The 23,442-nt window shown below is 37.0% G+C and overlaps 1 protein-coding gene across 8 annotated transcripts in view; it reads right to left on the reverse strand.

Moving 5' to 3' along the window:
* Positions 1-23,442, reverse strand: part of STIM2 (stromal interaction molecule 2) — a 170,501-nt gene that overhangs the window by 64,672 nt on the left and 82,387 nt on the right. For all 8 annotated transcript variants that reach the window (XM_070262518.1, XM_070262521.1, XM_070262519.1 and 5 more), the window contains exon 3: positions 3,045-3,159. In XM_070262518.1, coding sequence (XP_070118619.1) covers positions 3,045-3,159 — 115 coding nt within the window. The remainder of the gene's footprint in view (positions 1-3,044; positions 3,160-23,442) is intronic.

A 23,442-nucleotide genomic window follows, 5' to 3' on the forward strand; every position in this document is an offset into this window, starting at 1 on the left:
TAGGCACTAAGGACAACAATGATGGGCAAAGTACGATTGTGTATGTCTCTGCGTGTATGCATATGTGTGTGCATGTTGTACACATGTGTGTATGTATCTGCATTCATGTTCAACTAAACAACCTTGAATTACATATTATTGCTAGAGGTACATTCTAATCTCTATATCAACAGTTTCAAAACCTTTTCAGAATCATTTTTTGTTTCCCAAGAGAAATCTTAAGCAGAAACAAAAAATATCAGATAAAAGCAAAACCCTGCACATTCAGCATGCCCTGCCCCTGAGATACCTCCAGGAAACCTGGGGCTTGTTAGGCTATGATTTAAAAACCACGATCTAGCAATGATACTCCACCTTTACATGACCCCTTTAATAAATAAAAAGAGTCTGACACGGGTTGAGAAAATCAATTAGGTCACTGTAAAGCTTGTAGTGGAGGATGATTTCACTGGACTCTTCTCTCTTCCCTCCCATGCAGCTGTTTTAATAGGAGCCCGAAGACTACTCCTCCCACGCCCTGATCCCCTAAGAGGGTTATGTGAGTGACTGAGCTTTGGAGAAAAGGAAGTAGAGAGTAGATGCTTTAGGTCCACTCTTTGGAGACCCAGGGGGAAATCTTCTCACCATCATAACGGTAAAATCTTAGGGAATGGAAATTAAGATAAAAGTCTAGGGAAAAAGAGATTTAAGAGGCTACTCAACATGAAAAGGCCTTAAGCTAAAAAACAAACAAACAAATACTCTCATAGATCACAAAAGATCTCCCTGAAATCACTAAGGTGGGAAAGCAAAATGGAGTTTTGAGGACAGAGTCTCCTAAGATTTGGGATACAGTAATAACAAAATAGACAAAGATCCTCTGCTTTCTAGGCTTACCTTCTCAGGGGCAGGGGAGAGAGAGAAGAGAGACAAACATAACGAACAAGTCAGTTATATATCTTAGAAGGTGATACATGATATGTGGAAAAGAAAGTGTGACGCCATGTAAGAGGGATCTAGAGTGCCAAAAAACAAGGGTAGCAGGGAGGGGAGGGAGTGTGGTTTGCAATTTTAAATAGAGTGATCAGGGTGGGCTCACGGAGAGAAGAGCCCCAATAAAGGCTTTAATAAAAGAGGTAATGGGGACCAGCCCAGTGGCGTAGGGGTTAAGTTCCCGCACTCTCCTTCCAGGGTTTGCAGGTTTGGATCCCTGGCACAGACCTATGCACCGCTCATCAAGTCATGCTGTGGCAGTATCCCATATACAAAATAGAGGAAGATGGGCACAGATGTTAGCTCAGGGCTAAACTTCCTCATAAAAAAAGGTGGAGGGAAGGTAAGGGAGTTAGCCAAGAGGACCTCTTCACTCCTGCAGTGGTAGAATAGCAAGAAGTCAAACTGGGAAAGAGGAGGGAGGGAGGGAGGGGGAGGGGGAGAGAGACAGAGACAGAGACAGAGACAGAGAGAGAGAGAGAGAGAGACAGAGACAGAGACAGAGAGAGAGAGACAGAGACAGAGAGAGAGAGAGACAGAGAGAGAGACAGAGACAGAGAGAGACAGAGACAGAGAGAGAGACAGAGAGAGAGAGAGGGAGGACAGAAGGTGGAAGAGAGGAGGGAGCAGGGGAAGGCACACCATGTAGAGACTTACAGGTCTTTGTAATGATTTTGGCTTTTATTCTGAGCCATTAAAGGGTACTGAGCAGATGTGATTTATCTTTTAAATAGAATATTCTGCTATGTGAAGAAGAGACTATAGCAGAGCACAGGGAGACTATTAGGCAGCTGCTGCAATTCCCCAGGCAAGAGATGGGAGCTGAACCAGGGTGGTAGCACAACAGGTGATGAGACGTGGTCAAATCTTTTTTCCTTCATTCAAATATAGTTAAGTGGGCTCCATTCAACTTACCACATATCCAAATCTCAAATACACTAGTAGCAATAGACTCCATAATGGATCTCCAATTCCTTTAGTAAGATCTACATGTTGCTGAGGCATTTCACACAAATAGACTAAGTCTTACTGAGTTTTCCACCATTCTAGCACTTTCCTCCCATGAAATTTATACTCATTTATTCCTACGCAAGTTCATATTACTTAAAAACAGTACGAGGAGGGGAAATGGAGATACAGATTTTTAAAGTCTATGTGATTTTCAATTAAGTCTGGTATTTTTTTCCCTTCTTTCTTTTTCTCTTTCCTAGTATACTTCAACAGATGCCTCTTTGAAAAAGTGAAAACAAAAATGTAAGCAAGCTATAAACCTTCTTCTCCCTTAATAAAATACTGAGCTTTGGTGGGATAGTTTTCTGTATTTTCCAATTTCCATATGTTGCCATTGGCAGTCTAGTAAATGTTATTATTTCTTTATACTCCAACTTGGTAATCTGTCCCAGCTTCCTTTTAATTTCATTTCATTTTTCAAACAAGCAGAGAAAAATATATGCTACAACATAATTGCTTAACTTTGGTAAAAGGATAGAAATCTTAGAAAAAAACATTTTGGTTGACTCTGTTACTCAAAAAAAGAAAAAAAATGCTTAATGGACTTTTTTACTGTGCATTACTGTGCACAAGATAGCTTGAGAATTTAAAGGTAGAAACAGAATATAAATAACACAACTTTATCAGGTAAATATTAGAAGACTTCATAAAGGGTTTACTTGAGAAAAAGCTTAAAAGTTCTGTGCCTTCTAAAGACTTTAGGAACCGTTCTCCAGAACTAATAAGAAAACTTTAGGATCAACATGTTTGATAAACCTTTTATAATAATTCCATTTAACACCTAAAACAATGCTCTATAACTTTAAGCTCTCAGATATGCATTATCTTATTTATTCTAGCATAAGGTATTAAATTATCTGAAAACAGGCTGACCCTTAATGAATCTTAAGATAAAAATCATCTTTCAAAACCAAAAACGAAAAAATTATTTACTAGAATATAAATATCCTCACAGATATGTTATCTCGATTCTTTTTAAATCATATGCAATCAGTGAGTTAACAACGGCTAAGCAGGGCAGAAGGGCAAGTGAGGGATCCGGATCACTGAAAGAGTCTTACCTTCTGACGTTTTCCATCGTTTCCATAAATCCTCAACAGTTATATGCTTATCTTCTCTGTGCAGATGGCTGTGTTTATTAGAAGCATCTTTATATTTCATATCTTCTCTGATAAACTATAGAAGAGAAAATACTAAATTAAATATACTTAAATTCACAATTTTAGTCTCTATAAACTAAGGAAAATAAAATGTGAAATCCAGTGGGTGGTGATTTTCATATAATAAATGGTACATTTTTGGTATTTTATACTCACAATATTCTTACGTTTATAAAACTTTTAATGAAATGTCTTCCACTACCAATCATAACAGTAACAACAATAGCAGCAGCAGTAAAAGTGCTTATTTAATGCTCGTTATGTACCAGGTACTATTCTATATTATATAATAAATACGCCTCTATATCTACACACACACACGCATATGCAGAGAGAGGCAGTCATTTCACTTCATGACAGTTCTGTAAGGAAAGTATTATGTATCCTCATACTTTATAGATGAGAAAACCAAGGCCCAAAGAGGTTAAGTAATTTGCCCAAGGTTGAAAAGACAATGAACAGCAGAGCTGAGATTCCAACCCAAGCAGTTTGGTTATGCTCAATAGCATAATATACTCCCTCAGTATTACACATTTCTACCAAATACCTAGTGACGGGGTGTTTCAAAACACAATAAATACTAATTTCAACTGCTGCATCATATTTCTACCTTTTAAGCTATTACTTATAGTTGAAAGGTATTTGATTACAGTGTTTAGAACTAAAACACTTTTAAAAACTAAAGTAGATCCTTTATTAATCTTACTGAAAAATACATAGAGAGAAAACACTAAAACTTTCTTTGCTAAAAATCAACGTGCTCCGTATTACTTCCTTATATAAAATTCTTCAATTGCTCCACATTCTCTACCAAATGAAAAGCACACTCATTTTTATGACTTACATACCATTTCCCAATCCTGTCCCTGATAATCTTTTAGGCCTTATCTCTTGACATTCTCCCCATATAAACTAGCCATTCTAATTACACAAAACTAACAGGTTTTTTTTAACTATTATGCTTTCTCTACCACAATATTTCTGATTTTTCTTGTTTGGTATGGTTTTATTTGGCATCTTTATTAATTTTTTTCTAATTCCAAAATTATGAGATCATACAAAAGATTATTTCAGAAATACCCAATGTAGAAAGTAAAAATCCCCTACAGTCCCAAACGCCAGAGGCATATTTCTCTGACTTTTATATACTGACATTGAAAATCATCTTCAGAGAAAAGACTGAAGTAGAGTTGTTCTCTACTGAAACTAAGAAAGAAAATTTTAATAGCTGTATAATATTGAGCAAAGCATTTCACTTTTCTGAGCTTCAATAACCTTGGGTGCAAAATGAAGAAACAAGGTTTTAGGATCAACAACACTACTCAACAACTGGTCAGCAGACCGATGTCAGTGAGCAAACTGATACCAGTCTACATTATGTATAGAAATGGAGAGTAGCCAGCCAGACACTTTTACAGCAATTAGACAGTGTTTTCATGCATCTCACCTAAGCATGTGATAAACGTACTTACTATGTAGGCCCTATCTATAATGAAGTGGAAATGAAAAATCTGGTCCTCCAGCACAGATAATTTGAAAAGCACTAATCAAGAAGCTCGATTCTAGCACATGTATATTCTGTTGTTCTAAGTAGTGCCTTACCCTTTTTTCTAAATGTGCTTTCTTTTTTTTTTTTTGAGGAAGATTAGCCCTGAACTAACATCTGCCACCAATCCTCCTCTTTTTGCTGAGGAAGACCAGCCCTGAGCTAACATCAGTGCCCATCTTCCTCTATTTTACATAGGATGCCTAACCACAGCATGGCTTGACAAGTGGTGCATAGGTCCCCACCTAGGATTCAAACCGGTGAATCCCAGGCTGCCAAAGTGGAACGTGCGAACTTAACTGCTGCACCACCGGGCCAGCCCCCTAAATGTCCTTTTTTTAAAGTTATTTTTAAAGGGGCCTGCCTCATTGCCCCAACTCCTTCTACTTCCATTGCCTATTTTCTATTTTCCTATTTCTGCCCATCTCCCCTGCTCTTCCTGATACCTTCAGAATTCAATAGACATACCTGGAAAAATCACTGTCACTGAGATGCTCAGAATTGCCCCTATCTGGAAGACGTCCAACAGCTAGAGAGATATTACAGATTGAAAAGTATGATGAACAGAGCAGGGAGGAAGCCTATCTTGGAAATGGTTCAGTCAGCTGGAACGAATGGCAACTGTTTCATTTATGTGCTACATAAAAAAAAATGTCTTAGGAAATTCTCTTCACCACATAAACACAAAGAACCCAGAAGTAGAGTTCTGTGGCTTCAAGATCAATATATTTCAGAAAATAAACCTGGGCCGGCCCGGTGGCGCAGTGGTTAGGTTCGCACGTTCCGCTTCTTGGCAGCCCAGGGTTCGCCGGTTCGGATCCCAGGTGCGGACATGGTACTGCTTGGCAAGTCATGCGGGGTGGGAGGTGCCCCATGTATAAAGCAGAGGAAGACGGGCATGGATGTTAGCTCAGGGCCAGGCTTCCTCAGCAAAAACAGGAGGACTGGCAGTAGTTAGCTCAGGGCTAATCTTCCTCAAAAAAAAAAAGGAAAATAAGGCTAATTTCCATATATAGTCTATATGTGGCATTCTAGCTGCTGAACTATTTTAGAAAGCCCAGAATGAGAGTACAGGTTCTGCCAAAATATATGCTTACCAAAATAAAAGAATTAAGACATCAAAAAAAGGCAATTAAAACAAAAAGCTAATGAAGATATCCATAGCTCACTTGGTGTAAAAGAACTATCTGACTCCTAAGAAAATTGGGTGAAAACTGAATAAATATATAGAATTATATTTCCCTAGAATTATGATTTAAAAATTAATATATACTTCTGTTTTAAAACATGACCCCAAGGTAACATAATTCATAACAAACCACATAAAAGTTTATTATATATCTTCAACATTTTGATCACAAAACAGCAGTAGAAAAGACTGTAATTAAGAATTACGTCATACTGAAACTAGGTTGGAAAATGTTTAACTGAACCAAATACACTAAAAATCATCAGCTTCCCCTAAATCCTCTCCCAAACATCCTACAGAAGAGTAGACCATTCTGACTGTTCAGACTTTTCTAAAACTTCATAGAAAACTGCAAATTTTTGAAATGAGGCAGGCTACTTGAGAAACAGTCACCAATAAGTGAAAATGTATGAGCAAACGACAAATGCTTCTTATTCACTGCAATCTGTGAATTAAGGAATCTCAAAAGAGAATCTGAAATTCTATGAAGAAACCTTCAAATAATGTACAGGAAATGAGGTACAGCCCTTTGGTAAACAAATTCAGTTATGCAAACCTACTATAGGAAAGCCCGAATTGACAACACAAATAAAGAAGTGCTCAATAAATAAATGACTATTGAATATTCTCTTCAAACATTCACCCAGACGATTCTTTTAAATAAATTCTAGTACCATTGAAGAATTTACATATTCAGTTTCAGGAAGTTAGTTTTTAAATGATAAACTGATTTCAGTTCCTTGTTCCTATAACATATATATTATTTTGTATTTTGTATTTGTACTCTTTTTATTATATTTTTATTGTTTGTTTTATTTCTATGTTATGTCTATTATATTTATATTTTGTATTTGTGCTGTTATTTCTATGATACTGCTTTAATAAAATCTGACACGTTAGTATAGACATATTTTGGGTCTCTATTCAGCCTACACCCCTTTCCCTGAGAACTACCTCCCAAGATTAGTGTAGATCCCTGAATGTGTCCAGTCACCCCTCCCTCAACCTATCACCCACTGCCACAGCTATGTGACCAAAGGATGAATGCTTGACCCAGAAGAAAACAATAGAGCCTGACTAGACTGACAGGGTTTTATCTCACAGGAAACTACAATTCAGATCATGAAAAGTTGGGTCACTTGGCCATGGGTCTGAATTTTTAAGATGATAAAAGACACTGGTATTAAAGGTTTCGTTTTATGAACAATCAAGATGGGCCAGGTGGTAAGGAGAACAGAGGAAGCCAATACACAGAGAGACAAAACAATGACAGAGAACAGAGGTGAGCACAGGAAGAGAAAGAAATGGCACCAGGAACTGTCTCAGTTCTTGATAACATTCCAGTTTCACTTCCTCAGGGGGCCTGAGCTACACAATTCTTGTCATGATTTCCATGACACAACAATGATAAATTTGTTTCCCCTTTTATTTTTAAATACACAATTTTAAGACCTCAGTACCAAGGAAAGTGGATTTATCATCACAGTTAAGCACTCAGACTCTGGAGTCTGACAGACTAGACTATATACAAAATCTGACTCTACTAAGTACTCACATTCTCTTTAGCCTCACACTTCTCTGTACAATGAAGAAAATAAAACTGCCTGACATATACAGCTATCAATACGGTTAAATAAAAAACGCATACATAGTGCACAGAAGTGTTAGACAATAAAAAAGTTTTGAGTGGTTTTTACATTTCAATGTTGTTATTGCTGAAGTTTAAAGCCTGAATAAATGAGTTTCACCCTGACTATACTGGTAGATTTAATACACATTTGGGAAATATCAGACATTTATAAAGCTAAGATTGCCCAATACTCTTAAAGTACCATTTCAGATATCCTGAAACAAAATACATAACTCAGAGATGGAGAGGAAAACCACAGCCTTTTTATTGACAATGTAAGCAGAGACTGTCCCAAAGGACACCTGTCATCAAAACAACGTCCTAAGTCTGACATGTGAGTCAGTTAAAGCAGATGGGTTCCTTGAAAAAAAATGCAGGGTCTTTCTATCTTGAAAATAATACTAAAATAGCTTAGTATAAACGTCTCAGGGAAAAGAATGCATAACAAGAAAAGTACTACTGTTATTCTCACTTTTAAAAATGAAAAAACGAAGGCTAAGGGAGGGTTAGCAATTTACTCGAGCTAGCTGGAGAATTCAACCATTATTTATGACACTGATTCAAATGACTGATCAGTCAGTAGAGAGATTTACAAAGAAACTTGTGAAACAATGTTTTTATGAGCTGAAGTCTGCCTGTCATTTGTTTTATAGGAACCGATACATGACCTATATCATTAACTACTCTTCAAGATTATTATTGATTATAATCCAAAAATCTCTAACAAAATTACCCACGATTCCATCAGTCTCTCCATTAGTTGGAAAAAAAAGTACTGCACTGTCATTAAAAAGCACATCAAGAGGCCAGCCTGGTGGTGTAGTGGTTAGGTTCCCAGGCTCCACTTCAGTGGCCCGGGGTTCATGGTTTCACATCCCAGCCGTGGATCTACACACTGCTCATCAAGCCATGCTGTGGCAGCATCCCACATACAAAACAGAGGAAGACTGGCACAGACGTTAGCTCAACGACAATCTTCCTCAAGCAAAAAGAAGATTGGCAACAGATGTTAGTTCACGGCCAATCTTCCTCATCAGGGAAAAACAAAAAAGAATACCAAAATGAGAGTCCAAAGGCCTATACCAATGACTTACCTTCTGTGTTCTCATTTGAAAAATAAAAGATAAAAACTACCTCACAAAGTTATAAAGATAAAAAAGAGAGCACAGCTTTACAAATATATGGTGAAAATTTGTTGCTTTTATTGGAGTTAAAACAAGTAAGTACTGTGGCAACTAGAGATATATTGAAGTCTAGTTTGGGCCTTAGTTTCTAGACAAAATCTACAATTAGGCTTTGGTTTCAGCTTCCAGAACTCTGAACACGAACACCCAAAATACCTACTTAGATGTCTTTCTGCCATCCATGAACTTGTGAGTGCCAATACCCAGGGAGATCATGGACGTTGAAATTATATCCAATCAGCATAACATCAGTAATATATAAGGTGAGTCACTCAGATTTAACATGAACAAGTGAATTTCACTTTAAGTAAAAGTAAGCATTCAAGAAGTAACCAAAAAACTCCTTCTGTTTTTTATTTGCTAAAATCAAGTAAGAATGAACTTGTATTTCCAGCCAAGATGAGGTTCCAGAGACCAGATTTGCCACTACCCCCCAAAACAACTAAAAGATTACACAAAATATATGTAACTATAGTTTTCAAGACATTGAACATCAGGAAAAGTACAGTGATCCCTGAGAGATCAGAAGCAAAGTATGCCCTATGACCAGCCTAAATCAGTTCCTGGAGAGAACTTCCAGGACTCCAGGACACGGCGCAGGAAGAGGGAAACTAGGCAAAGACTGGCAGTCCTGAGTTGAAGAGATGGAACTGGGAGTCTGGGGAGAACAATGGAAGCTAGAGATTACAGGGCTAAGTAGAGAAGAGTGAGTGAGTTGTACAGAGAGAAGCCATATAGGAAGGGTGCCTCGAGTCTTCAGCTGACTACTGATCAGCTCACAAATGCAAGGGAGCTATAGAAAGCCAAGAAAAAAGATAAGCAAAAGAATTAGAAGAAACAATCCCTGAAGATTACATAGGGCAGGAATTAGCACTTGTTCCAAGGAGACAGAGTGGAAAACCTCATAATTCATGGGTTACCAGGTAGAATACTAAGAAAGGTTTTGCCTCAGTACTGGGGAATGTCAACCCTACACTAAACTCTACCTTGGTCCTACCTGAAAAAGATTCTAAGTGCAAGACAAAGGGATTAAACTGTTTCCAAGTAACTTAACCCCATCCTAGAAGTTTAAGAACATTTATAGGAATACAAAATACCCAGCACCCAACAAAGTCAGGCATCCAATGAAAAATTACTAGGCCTGCTAAGAAACAGAAAAATATAACGTAAAATTAGGAGAAAAGTCAACTAAAACCTACCCAAAAGTAACAGATGAGAGAATTAGTAGATAAATATATTAAAACAGTTACTACAGTTATGTTCTATACATTCAAAAAGCTAGTAAATATTGAGCATGTTAATGGAGACATGTAAAATTAAACGTTTTTAAGAGCCAAATTAAAATTCTACACATGAAAATTACAATGAATGAGATGAAAAATACACTAAATGAGGGGCTGGCCCCGTGGCCGAGTGGTTACGTTCACGCGCTCCGCTGCAGGCGGCCCAGTGTTTCGTTGGTTCGAATCCTGGGCGCGGACATGGCACTGCTCATCAAACCACGCTGAGGCAGCGTCCCACATGCCACAGCTAGAGGAACCCACAACGAAGAATACACAACTATGTACCGGGGGGCTTTGGGGAGAAAAAGGAAAAAATAAAATCTTTAAAAAAAAAAAGAAAAATACACTAAATGAGACTACTGACAGATTAAACACCACAGACTAACATATCAGCCAATTTAAATAAAATAAGCATAAGAAACCATCCAAATTGATATTGAGCTGTGGGACAACTTCAGGCAGCCTAATATAGGTGTAACTGGAGTCCCTAAGGAGCAAAGAGGGAATGACAAAAAATATATATTTGAAGAAATGATGGCCAAAATTTTTCAAAACTTGATTAAAACTATAAACCCACAGAACCCAGAAGACAAATAAACCTCAAAACAAGAAGCACAAAGAAAACGATACCAATACACATCATAACCAAATAGCTTAAAACCAGGGATAAACAGAGTATCTTAAAAGCAACTTGGGTGAGGGTGGGGGGCACATTAGTACAGAAGAACAAAGATAAGGAGGACAGCAGAATTTTCATCAAACACAATACAACCCTGAGAACATATTAAGCAGCATATTTAAAGTATGAAAGAAAAAACTGTTACCTACAACTCTTGTCCACCAAAAACATCTTTCAAAAATGAAGGTGAGACGAAGGGGTGGAGCAAAATGGGGGGGTGAGCTGACCCGGGATTCTCTCCCCTCCAAAATACAACAAAAGATTGGAAGAACTGAATTTCAGAGAATAAACATAATGCCAGCTCGTTAGAGACCTACAATACCAAGAAGGCGGAGATCATAAATCTTGCTTACACCCTCGGAGGCGCTGGAACCGTAGGAGAGAACATCGCTCCCTCCCCTAGAGTCTGCGATGGCTGCAGCGCGGGTCGGGAGGGAGCGGGGGAGGGGCCGCGCGACTGGGGGATCATCCAGGACTCCTGCCGCTGATTCAGTGGAGACCCGCTGACGGGGGGGAAAGCTTCCGTCCGCGGGGACCCTATAAATCAAGGGCCTTGGGAGACCAGAGAACAGAACTGATCTGAACCCAGACCGGCACATGTGAGTAACAGCCCCTCCCCCCCCAGCAAAGCCAGTGGGCGCAGCCATCTTGCCCCGAAGGCGGAGAGCTAACACGCCGCTCTCAACCCCCATCTAGTGGCGACAGGCTGTAACTGCAACTGAATTCTACCACCATGAGAAAAAACCACTCCTCTACCATCCAGCAATTTATAAGAGCCCCAGACCAGAAGGAAAACAATAAAAACACAGAATTAAGTCCTGAGGACTTGGAATTAGGTAAACTAAGTGATAATGAATTCAGAGCACCTATAATCAAAAAGCTCAATGAGGTAGAGAGAAAGACAGAGAAACAAGCCGAGTTCTGGAGTTACTTCACAAAAGAGATTGAAATCATAAAGAAGAATCAAACAGAATTACTTGAGATGAAAAACACAATGGACCAGATAAAACAGAATACAGATTCCCTGAATGCCCGTGTAGACAACCTAGAGGAGCAAATCAGCATAATCGAGGACAGACAGGCCGAATGGCGCCAGACAGAGGAAGAAAGAGAACTAAGAATTAAAAAAAATGAGGAAAATCTCAGAGAGATAATGGATTCAATGAGGAGTAAGAACATAAGGATCATAGGAATTCCCGAGAATATGGAAAAGGAAAATGAAGCAGAAAGGGTGCTTAACGAAATTATTGAAGAGAACTTCCCAAATCTAGGGATCAACGGAGAAATGTGTGTAGAGGAGGGTTCTAGATCTCCTAGATTTGTCAATGTAAAAAGACCCACCGCAAGGCACATAATAGTAAAATTGGCAAATAGGAATGATAAGGAAAGAATTCTCAGGGAAGTAAGGGAAAAAAAGAGAATAACCTATAAAGGAGCCCCTATCAGACTGTCAGCGGATTTCTCTACAGAAACCCTACAAGCTAGGAGAGAATGGAGTGATATATTCAAAGCTTTAAAGGATAAAAACCTTCAGCCAAGAATACTCTATCCAGCAAGAATTTCCTTCAGATATGAGGGAGAAATTAAATCTTTTCCAGACAAACAAAAGTTAAGGGAATTTGTAACTAAAAGCCCTCCATTACAAGAAATCCTCAAGAAGGCTCTCATACTTGAAAAAAGAAAAAAGGGAGAAAGGGGACACAATCCACAGACTAGGGAGACCGATGGATAGAACCAGAACAGGATAGCAAATATTCAACTATAGCATTAGGGTAAAAATAAGGAAACTACCAAAACAAGGACGATCTTAGCACTCTAACTACAAATTAATAAGACGAATTGGAATAAAAAAATGAAAATAATTATTTAGGAGGGGAAGAGCAAAGGGTCTAAATCAGTATTGGTCGAGTAAGTAAGAGACCACCAGAGAATAGACTATATTATACACGAGATTCTAAATACAAACTTCAAGGTAGACACTAAAATAAAGTACAGAACAGAGTCACAAATCATAGATAAGGAAAAATCTAAGAAACCCAGCATAAGAAATTGCAGTATTAAATGGGTAGTCTAAAGCACACAGGAAAAGAAACACAGGAAAACAAGATAATGAGCGACAGATTGACAGCATTAAGTCCACATGCATCAATAATCACTCTCAATGTGAACGGATTGAACTCTCCAATAAAAAGACACAGAGTGGCAAAATGGATTAAAGAACAAGATCCAACAATTTGTTGCCTCCAGGAAACACACCTCAGCCCCAAGGACAAACACAGACTCAGGGTGAAGGGGTGGAGGACAATACTTCAAGCAAATAGCAAGGAAAAAAAGGCAGGTGTTGCAATTCTCATATCAGACCAAGTGGATTTCAAAATAAGACAGGTAAAGAGAGACACAGAGGGACAATATATTATGATCAAAGGGACACTTCATCAAGAAGAAATAACGCTTATAAATATCTATGCACCCAACACAGGAGCACCAAGATTCATAAAGCAACTATTAACAGACCTAAAGGAAGATGTTAAAAACAACACAATAATAGTAGGGGACCTCAACACCCCACTCACATCAATGGACAGATCATCCAGACAGAAAATCAACAAGGAAATAGTGGAGCTGAATGAAAAACTAAAACAATTGGACTTAATAGACATATATAGATCACTCCACCCTGAAGGAGCTGAATACACATTCTTCTCAAGTGCACATGGAACATTCTCTAGGATAGACCATATGTTGGGAAACAAGACAAGCCTCTACAAATTAAAAAAAATTGAAATAATAACAAGCATCTTCTCAGATCATAGTGCTATAAGGCTAGAAATTAATTACAAGAAAAAAGCTGAGAAAGGCACAAAGATGTGGAGACTAAACAACACACTACTGAACAAGCAATGGATCATTGAAGAAATTAAAGAAGAAATAAAAAAATACCTGGAAACAAATGAAAATGACAGCATGCCATACCAACTCATATGGGATACAGCAAAAGCTGTATTAAGAGGAAAATTCATCGCAATACAGGCACATCTTAACAAACAAGAAAAATCCCAAATAAGCAACCTTAAAGCACAGCTAACTGAACTAGAGAAAAAAGAACAAATGAAGCCCAAAGTCAGCAGAAGGAGAGAAATAATAAAAATAAGAGCAGAAATAAATACTATTGAAACGAAAAAGGCAGTAGAAAGGATCAATGAGACAAAGAGCTGGTTTTTTGAGAAGATAAATAAAATTGACAAACCACTAGCCAGACTTACAAAGAAAAAAAGGGAGAAAGCTCAAATAAACAAAATCAGAAATGAACGAGAAGAAATAACAACAGACTCTGCAGAAATACAACAGATTATAAGAGAATACTACAAAAAACTATATGCCAACAGAATGGATAACCTAGAGGAAATGGATAAATTCCTGGACTCCTACAATCTCCCAAAGCTCACTCAAGAAGAGGCAGACAATTTGAACAGACCAATCACAAGGAAAGAGATTGAAACAGCAATCAAAAACATCCCAAAGAATAAAACCCCAGGACCAGATGGCTTTCCTGGGGAATTGTACCAAACTTTCAGAGAGGATTTAATACCTATCATTTTCAAGCTATTCCAAAAAATTAGGGAAGATGGAACACTTCCTAACACATTCTATGAGGCCAACATCACGCTGATACCAAAACCTGACGAGGACACCACGAAAAAAGAGAACTACAGGCCAATATCACTGATGAACATAGATGCAAAAATTCTAAACAAAATTTTGGCAACCAGAATTCAGCAATTCATCAAAAGAATCATACATCAGGATCAGGTGGGATTCATACCAGGGACACAGGGATGGTTCAACATCCGCAAATCAATCAACGTGATACACCACATCAACAAACTGAGGAATAAAAACCACATGATCATCTCAATAGATGCAGAGAAGGCATTTGACAAGATCCAACAGCCATTTATGATAAAAACTCTGAACAAAATGGGCATAGAAGGAAACTACCTCAACATAATAAAGGCCATATATGACAAACCCATAGCCAACATCATACTCAATGGGCAAAAACTGAACCCCATCCCCCTGTGAACAGGAACAAGACAAGGATGCCCTCTATCACCACTCTTATTTAACATAGTACTGGAGGTCCTGGCCAGAGCAATCAGGCAAGAAAAAGGAATAAAAGGAATCCAAATAGGGAGGGAAGAAGTGAAACTCTCACTGTTTGCAGACGACATGATCTTATATATAGAAAACCCCAAAGAATCCATCAGAAAACTGTTAGAAGTAATCAACAACTACAGCAAAGTTGCAGGGTATAAAATCAATTTGCATAAATCAGTAGCATTTCTATACTCCAGTAATGAACCAACAGAAAAAGAACTCAAGAATACAATACCATTCACAATCGCAACAAAAAGAATAAAATACCTTGGGGTAAATTTAACTAAGGAAGTGAAGGACCTATATAATGAAAATTACAAGGCCTTTCTGAGAGAATTGGATGACGACATAAGGAGATGGAAAGACATTCCATGTACATGGATTGGAAGAATAAACATAGCTAAAATGTCCATTCTACCTAAAGCTATCTACAGATTCAACACCATCCCAATCAGAATCCCAATAACATTCTTTACAGAATTAGAACAAAGAATCCTAAAATTCATATGGGGCAACAAAAGACCCCGAATTGCTAAAGCAATCCTGAGAAAAAAGAACAAAACGGGAGGCATCACAATCCCTGACTTCAAAACATACTACAAAGCTACAGTAATCAAAACAGCATGGTACTGGTACAAAAACAGGTGCACAGATCAATGGAACAAAATTGAAAGCCCAGAAATAAAACCACACATCTATGGACAGCTTATCTTTGACAAAGGAGCTGAGGGCATACAATGGAGAAAAGAAAGTCTTTTCAACAAATGGTGCTGGGAAAACTGGACAGTCACATGTAAAAGAATGAAAATTGACCATTCTTTTTCACCATTCACCAAAATAAACTCAAAATGGATTAAAGACCTAAAGGTGAGACCTGAAACCATAAGGCTTCTGGAAGAAAACGTAGGCAGTACACTCTTTGACATCAGTATTAAAAGGATCTTTTCGGACACCATGCCTTCTCAGAGAAGGGAAACAATAGAAAGAATAAACAAATGGGACTTCATCAGATTAAAGAGCTTCTTCAAGGCAAATGAAAACAGGATTGAAACAAAAAAACAACCCACTAACTGGGAAAAAATATTTGCAAGTCATATATCTGACAAAGGCTTAATATCCTTAATATATAAAGAACTCTCGCAACTCAATCACAAAACATCAAACAACCCAATCAAAAAATGGACTGGAGACATGAACAGACATTTCTCCAAAGAAGATATACTGATGGCCAATAGGCACATGAAAAGATGCTCATCATCGCTGATCATCAGGGAAATGCAAATCAAAACTACACTAAGATATCACCTTACACCCGTTAGAATGACAAAAATATCTAAAACTAATAGCAACAAATGTTGGAGAGGTTGCGGAGAAAAAGGAACCCTCATACACTGCTGGTGGGAATGCAAACTGGTGCAGCCACTATGGAAAACAGTATGGAGATTCCTCAAAAAACTAAAAATAGAACTACCATACGATCCAGCCATCCCACTACTGGGTATTTATCCAAAGAGCCTGAAGTCAGCAATCCCAAAAGTCCTGTGCACCCCAATGTTTATTGCAGCACTGTTTACAATAGCCAAGACGTGGAAGCAACCTAAGTGCCCATCAACAGACGAATGGATAAAGATGTGGTACATATATACAATGGAATACTACTCAGCTGCAAAACAGAACAAAATCATTCCATTTGCAATAACATGGATGGACCTTGAGAGAATTATGTTAAGTGAAATAAGCCAGCGAGAGAAAGATAATCTGTGTATGACTCCACTCATATGAGGAATTTAAAACTATGGACCAAGAACAGTTTAGTGGATACCAGGGGAAAGGTGGGGTGGGGGGCGGGCACAAAGGGTGAAGTGGTGCACCTACAACATGACTGACAAACATTAATGTACAATTGAAATTTCACAAGATTGTAACCTATCAATAACTCAATAAAAAAAAAACTGAAAAAAAAAAAATGAAGGTGAAAGAAAAACTTTTTCAGACATACAAAGAGTGAAAGAGTTTATCACAAGAAGTCCTGTACTACTAGAAATGTTTTTAAAAGTTTTGTATGCAGAACGAAAATAATACCAGATGGAAATCTGAATCTTAATAAAGGAATAAAGATTGCTGGAAATGTAACTATATGGGAATATATGTACAATCTATTGTAGGTCAATGATACCTCAATAAAGCTGTTGGAAAAAAAAATACATAAAGAATAAAGAATGTGTGGGAAATGGTACATTCATACATCTGTGGGAGTACAAACTAGTACAATATTTTTGGAGGGTAATTTTAGCAAATCAATTAAAATGTTACATGTTCACTGTCTTCATCCCAAAATTTCCACTTTTCAGAATATATTCTACAGTACCACTCCTAGAACTATATAAAAGGTCAAGGATGTTCATTGTAATATTGTTAGCAATAATGAAAATTTTGAAACTACCCAAACTGCCAACAATTAGAAGAACTGTTAGATGATGATACTACAGCAAAATTAAAAATAAGGTATATCTACTTATCCTTAATAAAAAAGAGAAGTTTACAATTATTTGACATTTAATAAAATTATGTCCATTGAATATGATTACCTTATATATTTTTTCATGCTGATTAGAAGTTCTGGATAGCTGTTATATGTCTATTAGATTAAAAAACAAAATTATACAAAGTCAGGGCCAGCCCCATGGCGTAGTGGTTATACTACTATGCCTCCACTTTTGTGGCCCAGGTTTACAGGTTCAGATCCCGGGAACAGACCTACAGCACTCATCAGCCACGCTTGGTGGTGATGCACATATAATACAGAGGAAGATTGGCACAGATAGGTCAGGGCAAATCATCCACAGGAAAAAAAAAAAGACAAGAAAAATTACAATAAATCAATCAGAGCTTCTGACTTACATTTTCATACTGTCTCCTAACTTCTATGCTAATGCAAGAAAGTGTTACCTGGATTCATCAAAGCACTGTTTGATAATTCCCAAGAACAAAACAGAACTAAATCAGGGATCCCCTGATTTAGGCTTACTGAGATTAAAATTCTCTTGTATGTTTATTAACCACTTATATCTCTTTTATGAAATGTCTATTATATACTTAAATTGCTTCTGGAAATATGTGTTGGTTTCCTCTCTGATAAAACACAGCGAGAGGGAGAGAGAGAGAACAACATCCCTCTGGTCTCCTCCCTTTTGATGTTATCATGGGAGGATACACAATGCTTGGAGCTACTGCAGTCATTCCCAACCATGAGTAGAAAGCCAACAAAATGAAAGAAAAGGTAACACAGAGCCCTACACATCATTGAGGCCCTGAACTAACCTTGAAACCACTTAGCCTCAGACTTACGGCAATGTAATTTCAAATATTAAATCCCTATTGTTTAAGCTACTTTAATCAGATATTCTATTAATCGCAGCCAAAATCCTTCTAAAATATACAGTCCTCAAATAACAAAACGCCTATAGCGTGCTGGTCCCCATCAATTAGGTCTAGTATCCAGAGTCTCCACTCATTTAAATGGCCAGTAATAAGCAAAGATGGCTTTTGACCTGGAAATAAAGCAAAAGACAAACAGGGAATTATAAATACAAGGAACCACAAAATCAAACTGGGAAACTGACTTTATAAACCAGATTATCCAACTGGATATTATTACATCTATACATCCTTTTACTAAATACTAAGGGTTATGAAGCCACCCAAAATTCGGTTCAGCTTGGTGGGAACTCAAGGAAAGGCATATTTCTACAATGGAGTTAGATAAAGGAAAAACAAGAGTGCAGAGAAGTGTGAACACACAATAACATACACACACACACACACACACACACACACACACGCATGCCAGGTAATCACACAGCAAACAGTGAGAGTACTTCCTATTGAGAAGAAAACTATCTGGAGATTAAAGCCAGAGCTATAAATTGAACAGTTCCTTCTATCTGATATTCTCTCTTGCCAATCTTAAAGGACTAAGGTTTAATTAGGCTACAGTAAGGGAACTGACAGGTTCTTATCAGAGGTTCTAATAATTTCTATTAAGTATTCACCTATATTTTCTTGTAATTTCTGTATGGTTTCACTTTGATTATTAAACTTTTTAACTGATCTGGTGTGGTTTTTGTTTTTTGGGGATTTTTTTTGGTGAGGAAGACTGACCCTGAGCTAACATCTGTTGCCAATCTTCCTCTGTTTGCTTGAGGAATATTGTTGCTGAGCTAACATCTGTACCAATCTTTCTTCATTTTGCATGTGAGATGCCACCACAGCATGTGCTTAATACGTGCTGTGTAGGTCCACACCCAGATCCGAACCCTGGAACCCCAGGCTGCCAGAGTAGGGTGTGTGAATTTAACCACTATACCACCGGGTCAGCCCCTGCTCTGGGTTATTTTTTACATAAGGTGACAGGTTAGGATTTAATTTTATTTTTCTCAAAATTTTAATTATCTAAGCATTATTTATTGAAATAACTTTAATATCCCAAATGATCTGCAATGCTACCTTTAAATAATTTAAACATGGTTGGATATCAGTAGTTTTTACAGGTTTCAACCTAATCATACACACCCAGTTCTATTTCTGGGATACTCATTCTATTAATTACATTTACTTGTTTCACTTTAATAGTAATAGAAGAAAAATGATGATTTTTGCACGTGGCACTTATAATAATGACATCATATGCAAATGTAACAATTTTATATATATGGCTCTGGCACAAATCTAATTGACATCATTGTAACTTTCTAAATCTGCCATGGATTCCAATTCAAACAGTACTAGTAGTACTAATAGTACTAAAATAGCACATGATTTTTTTAAGACTTTATTTTTTAGAACAGTTTTAGGTTCACAGCAATATTTAACAGAAAAGTAGAGCATTGCCAAAAACCTCTTGCCCCCACAGTACATGCTTTTTTCATTTAAACATTCTCCATGCACTGTTAGAATTAAAACTCTCTATATTGAGCCATATTCATAAATCAGTATACATATACATATATATGCATAAAGTTAACAGAGTTTGGGGAAACATTATTTAGGTAATCAATTAGAAAAACAGATATTCAGTGATTATTAACTTACAAAGAATACTTTGTTACTTTCATTAAGAAACTATTGTCACTAGTTACTGGGAAAGATTATTACACAAAAGTAAAAATAAACTTTAAAATACTAATTTGAGCTCTTCAGTATCTTGTCACTCTTAAATGGAGTATTTAGTAATTGATTATATTTTAACAAACACAAATTTTAATTTGCATTAACATGAAACACCATGAAAGCACACTGCAATCAATTATTCACATAAATATTTATTATCTATTTATGAGCCAGAACATGTTCTGAGTGGTGAGAACACAGCAGTATAAAGCCAAAACAATAATCTCTACTCTCAAAGAATATAATTCCTAGCATGGGGAACAGAGACTTAATAAAGTAAGTAAAATTAAAAGTATATTGCTACTGGGGCCAGCCCCGTGGCCTACTGGTTAAGTCTGGCGTGCTCCACTTCAGCAGCCCAGGTTCAGTTCCCAGGCACAGACCTACACCACTTGTCAGCGGCCATGCTGTGGCTGCAACCCCCATACAAAATAGAGGAAGATTGGCACTGATGTTAGCTTAGAGCAAATCTTCCTCAGAAAAAGAGGAAGACTGGCAACAGATGTTACCTCAGGGTGAACCTTTCTCAGCCAAAAAAAAAAACGTATATTGTTACTTGAAACAAATGATGTTGATTGTTTTAAGAAAGAAGAGAATAAAAATATGTGTTTGCTTATATTTAAAAAATTAAAGGACAGGTAAACCATAAAATTAGGGGTAAAAAAGCCACCTTTAAAGGGAAGGAGGAAATATGGTATATGAGACAGGGACAGAAGCTATACTTTTTGCATATGTTTTGTTTCATACACAGGACTATGGAATCATATAAATTTTTTTCTAATTATAAAACAAAATCAATTTTTAAATGTAATCCCTAAAAGTCACAAGTAAAATCTAACAAATGAACCTAACTGTATAGTTAGTTAGTAGTATAACCATATAGTTAGGAACACTCTCTACTGACTTTAACCACATATCCCTAGTGGGATACACCCTATGAACAAAAGAAAGAAATGAGAGAAAAGGCTCAAACGGTTTTCAGTATCATATCATCGGTATTAATGTTAGTATTGTTATCCTGAGACTGTTGTGTGCACAGTGTGGGATAAATCTAATAAGTAATTATGCTGGTATTATTAAGCACCAAGAGTTTCAGTGTGATTGTTGGAAGATACAGGGTAAGATCAATAAAGTTAAATAAAAACCCTGGAGTATTGAATTTGAATCATAATTATCAGGCTGAATTCATAGTGTTTATCATCTTTAAAAAAAATTTTTCCTAGATCTGTCCACTGAAAAGTCATAGAAACAATGATTAAGCCAGCACTGCCAGCACATTGAGTGTGGTCTGTCAGATACTGTTTTCCAATAAAAGAAATCAAGACTTCTTAACGAAATAGCTGAAGAAAGAGGAACTCTGGGGCCAGGAATGTACAAACTGAGCCTGGAATGTCTTATCACTGTAGAAAGCAAGAAACCTATCAAAGACTACCAAGGTGGGGTCAAAAGGATCCAGGTGCAAGCTTAAACAAGCTTCTACTGCCTAAATATGGGACAATTTAAACAACAAAATAAATAATAACAGCCTGAAATTCATTTAAATCCATGAGTTCATGATTCTACACACACATACACACTCTTCTCTTTTATCTCCTTTGGAGGGTCCTTGGAAACCACCTAATTATTTTGAAAACCTATAAATAAGGGGAAAGAATCAAGCATTATCCTGTCTTTCCTATAGAAATAGGAAACCAAAGAGTTGACATATTGAAATTTCTCTTTAAAGAAGTATTCCAAATAATAAGAAAAAAGAACAGAATTAAATTATTGGCATTTTGCAACCTCTAACAGATTAATGGATCTGGGTAATGATCAACAATGGTGGATAAGATCACAAAACATCAAAGATGATGCCAAATTTTTTGGCACACTCAAGGATTATTATGATGCAGTTGTTTAAACAGTAACTCCACCGTTAGAAACAAAGATAACAGAGAAGAGATTTGAGTCAAACAGAAAATCACGACTCAATTTTGAGCACTTTAAACTTAAGATAACTATTAGATATCCAAATGGAGATGTTGATGCAGTTGGATATACGAATCCAGAGCTTAGGACTCCAATGAATAGAGGGTATTTAGGAGCCTTGAAATTATGTGAGATCACCAAGGGGATAAATATAAATAGGCAAAGAGGCATAAGGACTAAGTTTAGAAGCACACCAATGTTAAGAGATCAAGGAGATGAAGAGGAAATCAGCAAAGAAACTGAAAAGAAGAAATCAATACAGTCAAAGGAAAATAAGGAAAGCACGGTTTCCTGAAGCCAAGCGAAAAAAAGTGTGTTAAAAAAGAAAGCATGTTCAACAGTATCATGATGCTGGTAAGTGATATGAAGACTTATTAACTAAGCACTGCACAGCAGCGTGGACATCTCTAGTGAGCATAATAAGCTGTTTCAGTGGAGTAATAGAGGCAAAAGTTTAAGTGAGACCCAGAAAGAACAAGATGAGAGAAATAGTACACAAGTCCTTTTGAAGATCTTGTTATAAGGGAAGGAGAAAGGAATTGGGTAACAACCAAAGGGAGAAGTTTTTGTTTTGCTATTATTTATACGGTGGGAAAATAATGGCAGATTTGAGTTAGGCGGGAAAGAGCCAGTAAAAAATAGAAAATACGGTTGTTGAAGAAGAGAGGAAAATTGCTAAGTCATTGTCCTACAACGGCAAGAGAAGATGAGACATGCAGAAGTGGAGGAATTCACTTTTGCAAAGAGCACAAACAGTGAATCCACAGTAATAAGAGAGAATATAGAGTTTATGGACACAAATGCAGGTGAATGAGACCCCGGTGGTTATATGGCCTCTGACAGTGAGAGAGGAAAAAACTTCCCTATCCCAATCCTAACATCTTTGGTTAGTTATTAGATCACTGGGACAAGATTTTAAGCATACCACAAAGTATAGAAATAAACTAGAAATTAAGAGTTAAAGAAAAATTACTAATTACATTTAACAAATTTTATAGCAACACAAAGATTTCTCTTGTCTTCTACAAAAGAAAGCGACGGTTTCAAAATGTAAATATCAAAATGTTCTATATCTCAATTCGGGTGGTGCATACATGGGTGTATACATTTGTCACAATTCATCACACTGTATAGCTAACATCTCTGCATTGAATTATATGTAACTTATATCTCAAATATTTAAACCATTAAGAAATTTAAGAAATTTGTTATCTTTCACAGGGACAATTTTATTCATTAAAAAGATATTTACTTTAAATGTACTGTTCATCTCTCAGGATCTTTAAGAAAGCCAAGCTTTAAGATATCCCATTAATTTGCTACATACTGTAATTTTTAAAAGTCTTTTTATTCATTTGTTAGGTTTTCAGGGTAGAAGACAAGACTAGCAATGGGAAAATCCGCCAGACATCAAATAGTAAGAATAAAACTCAACAACTCAGAGAGGGAGACAAAAAGGCACACAAAGATGAGTCCAGAGCATTGAGCCTGAA

This window comes from Equus caballus, chromosome 3 (genome assembly GCF_041296265.1).
Source record: "Equus caballus isolate H_3958 breed thoroughbred chromosome 3, TB-T2T, whole genome shotgun sequence".
Lineage (NCBI taxonomy): Eukaryota > Metazoa > Chordata > Mammalia > Perissodactyla > Equidae > Equus > Equus caballus.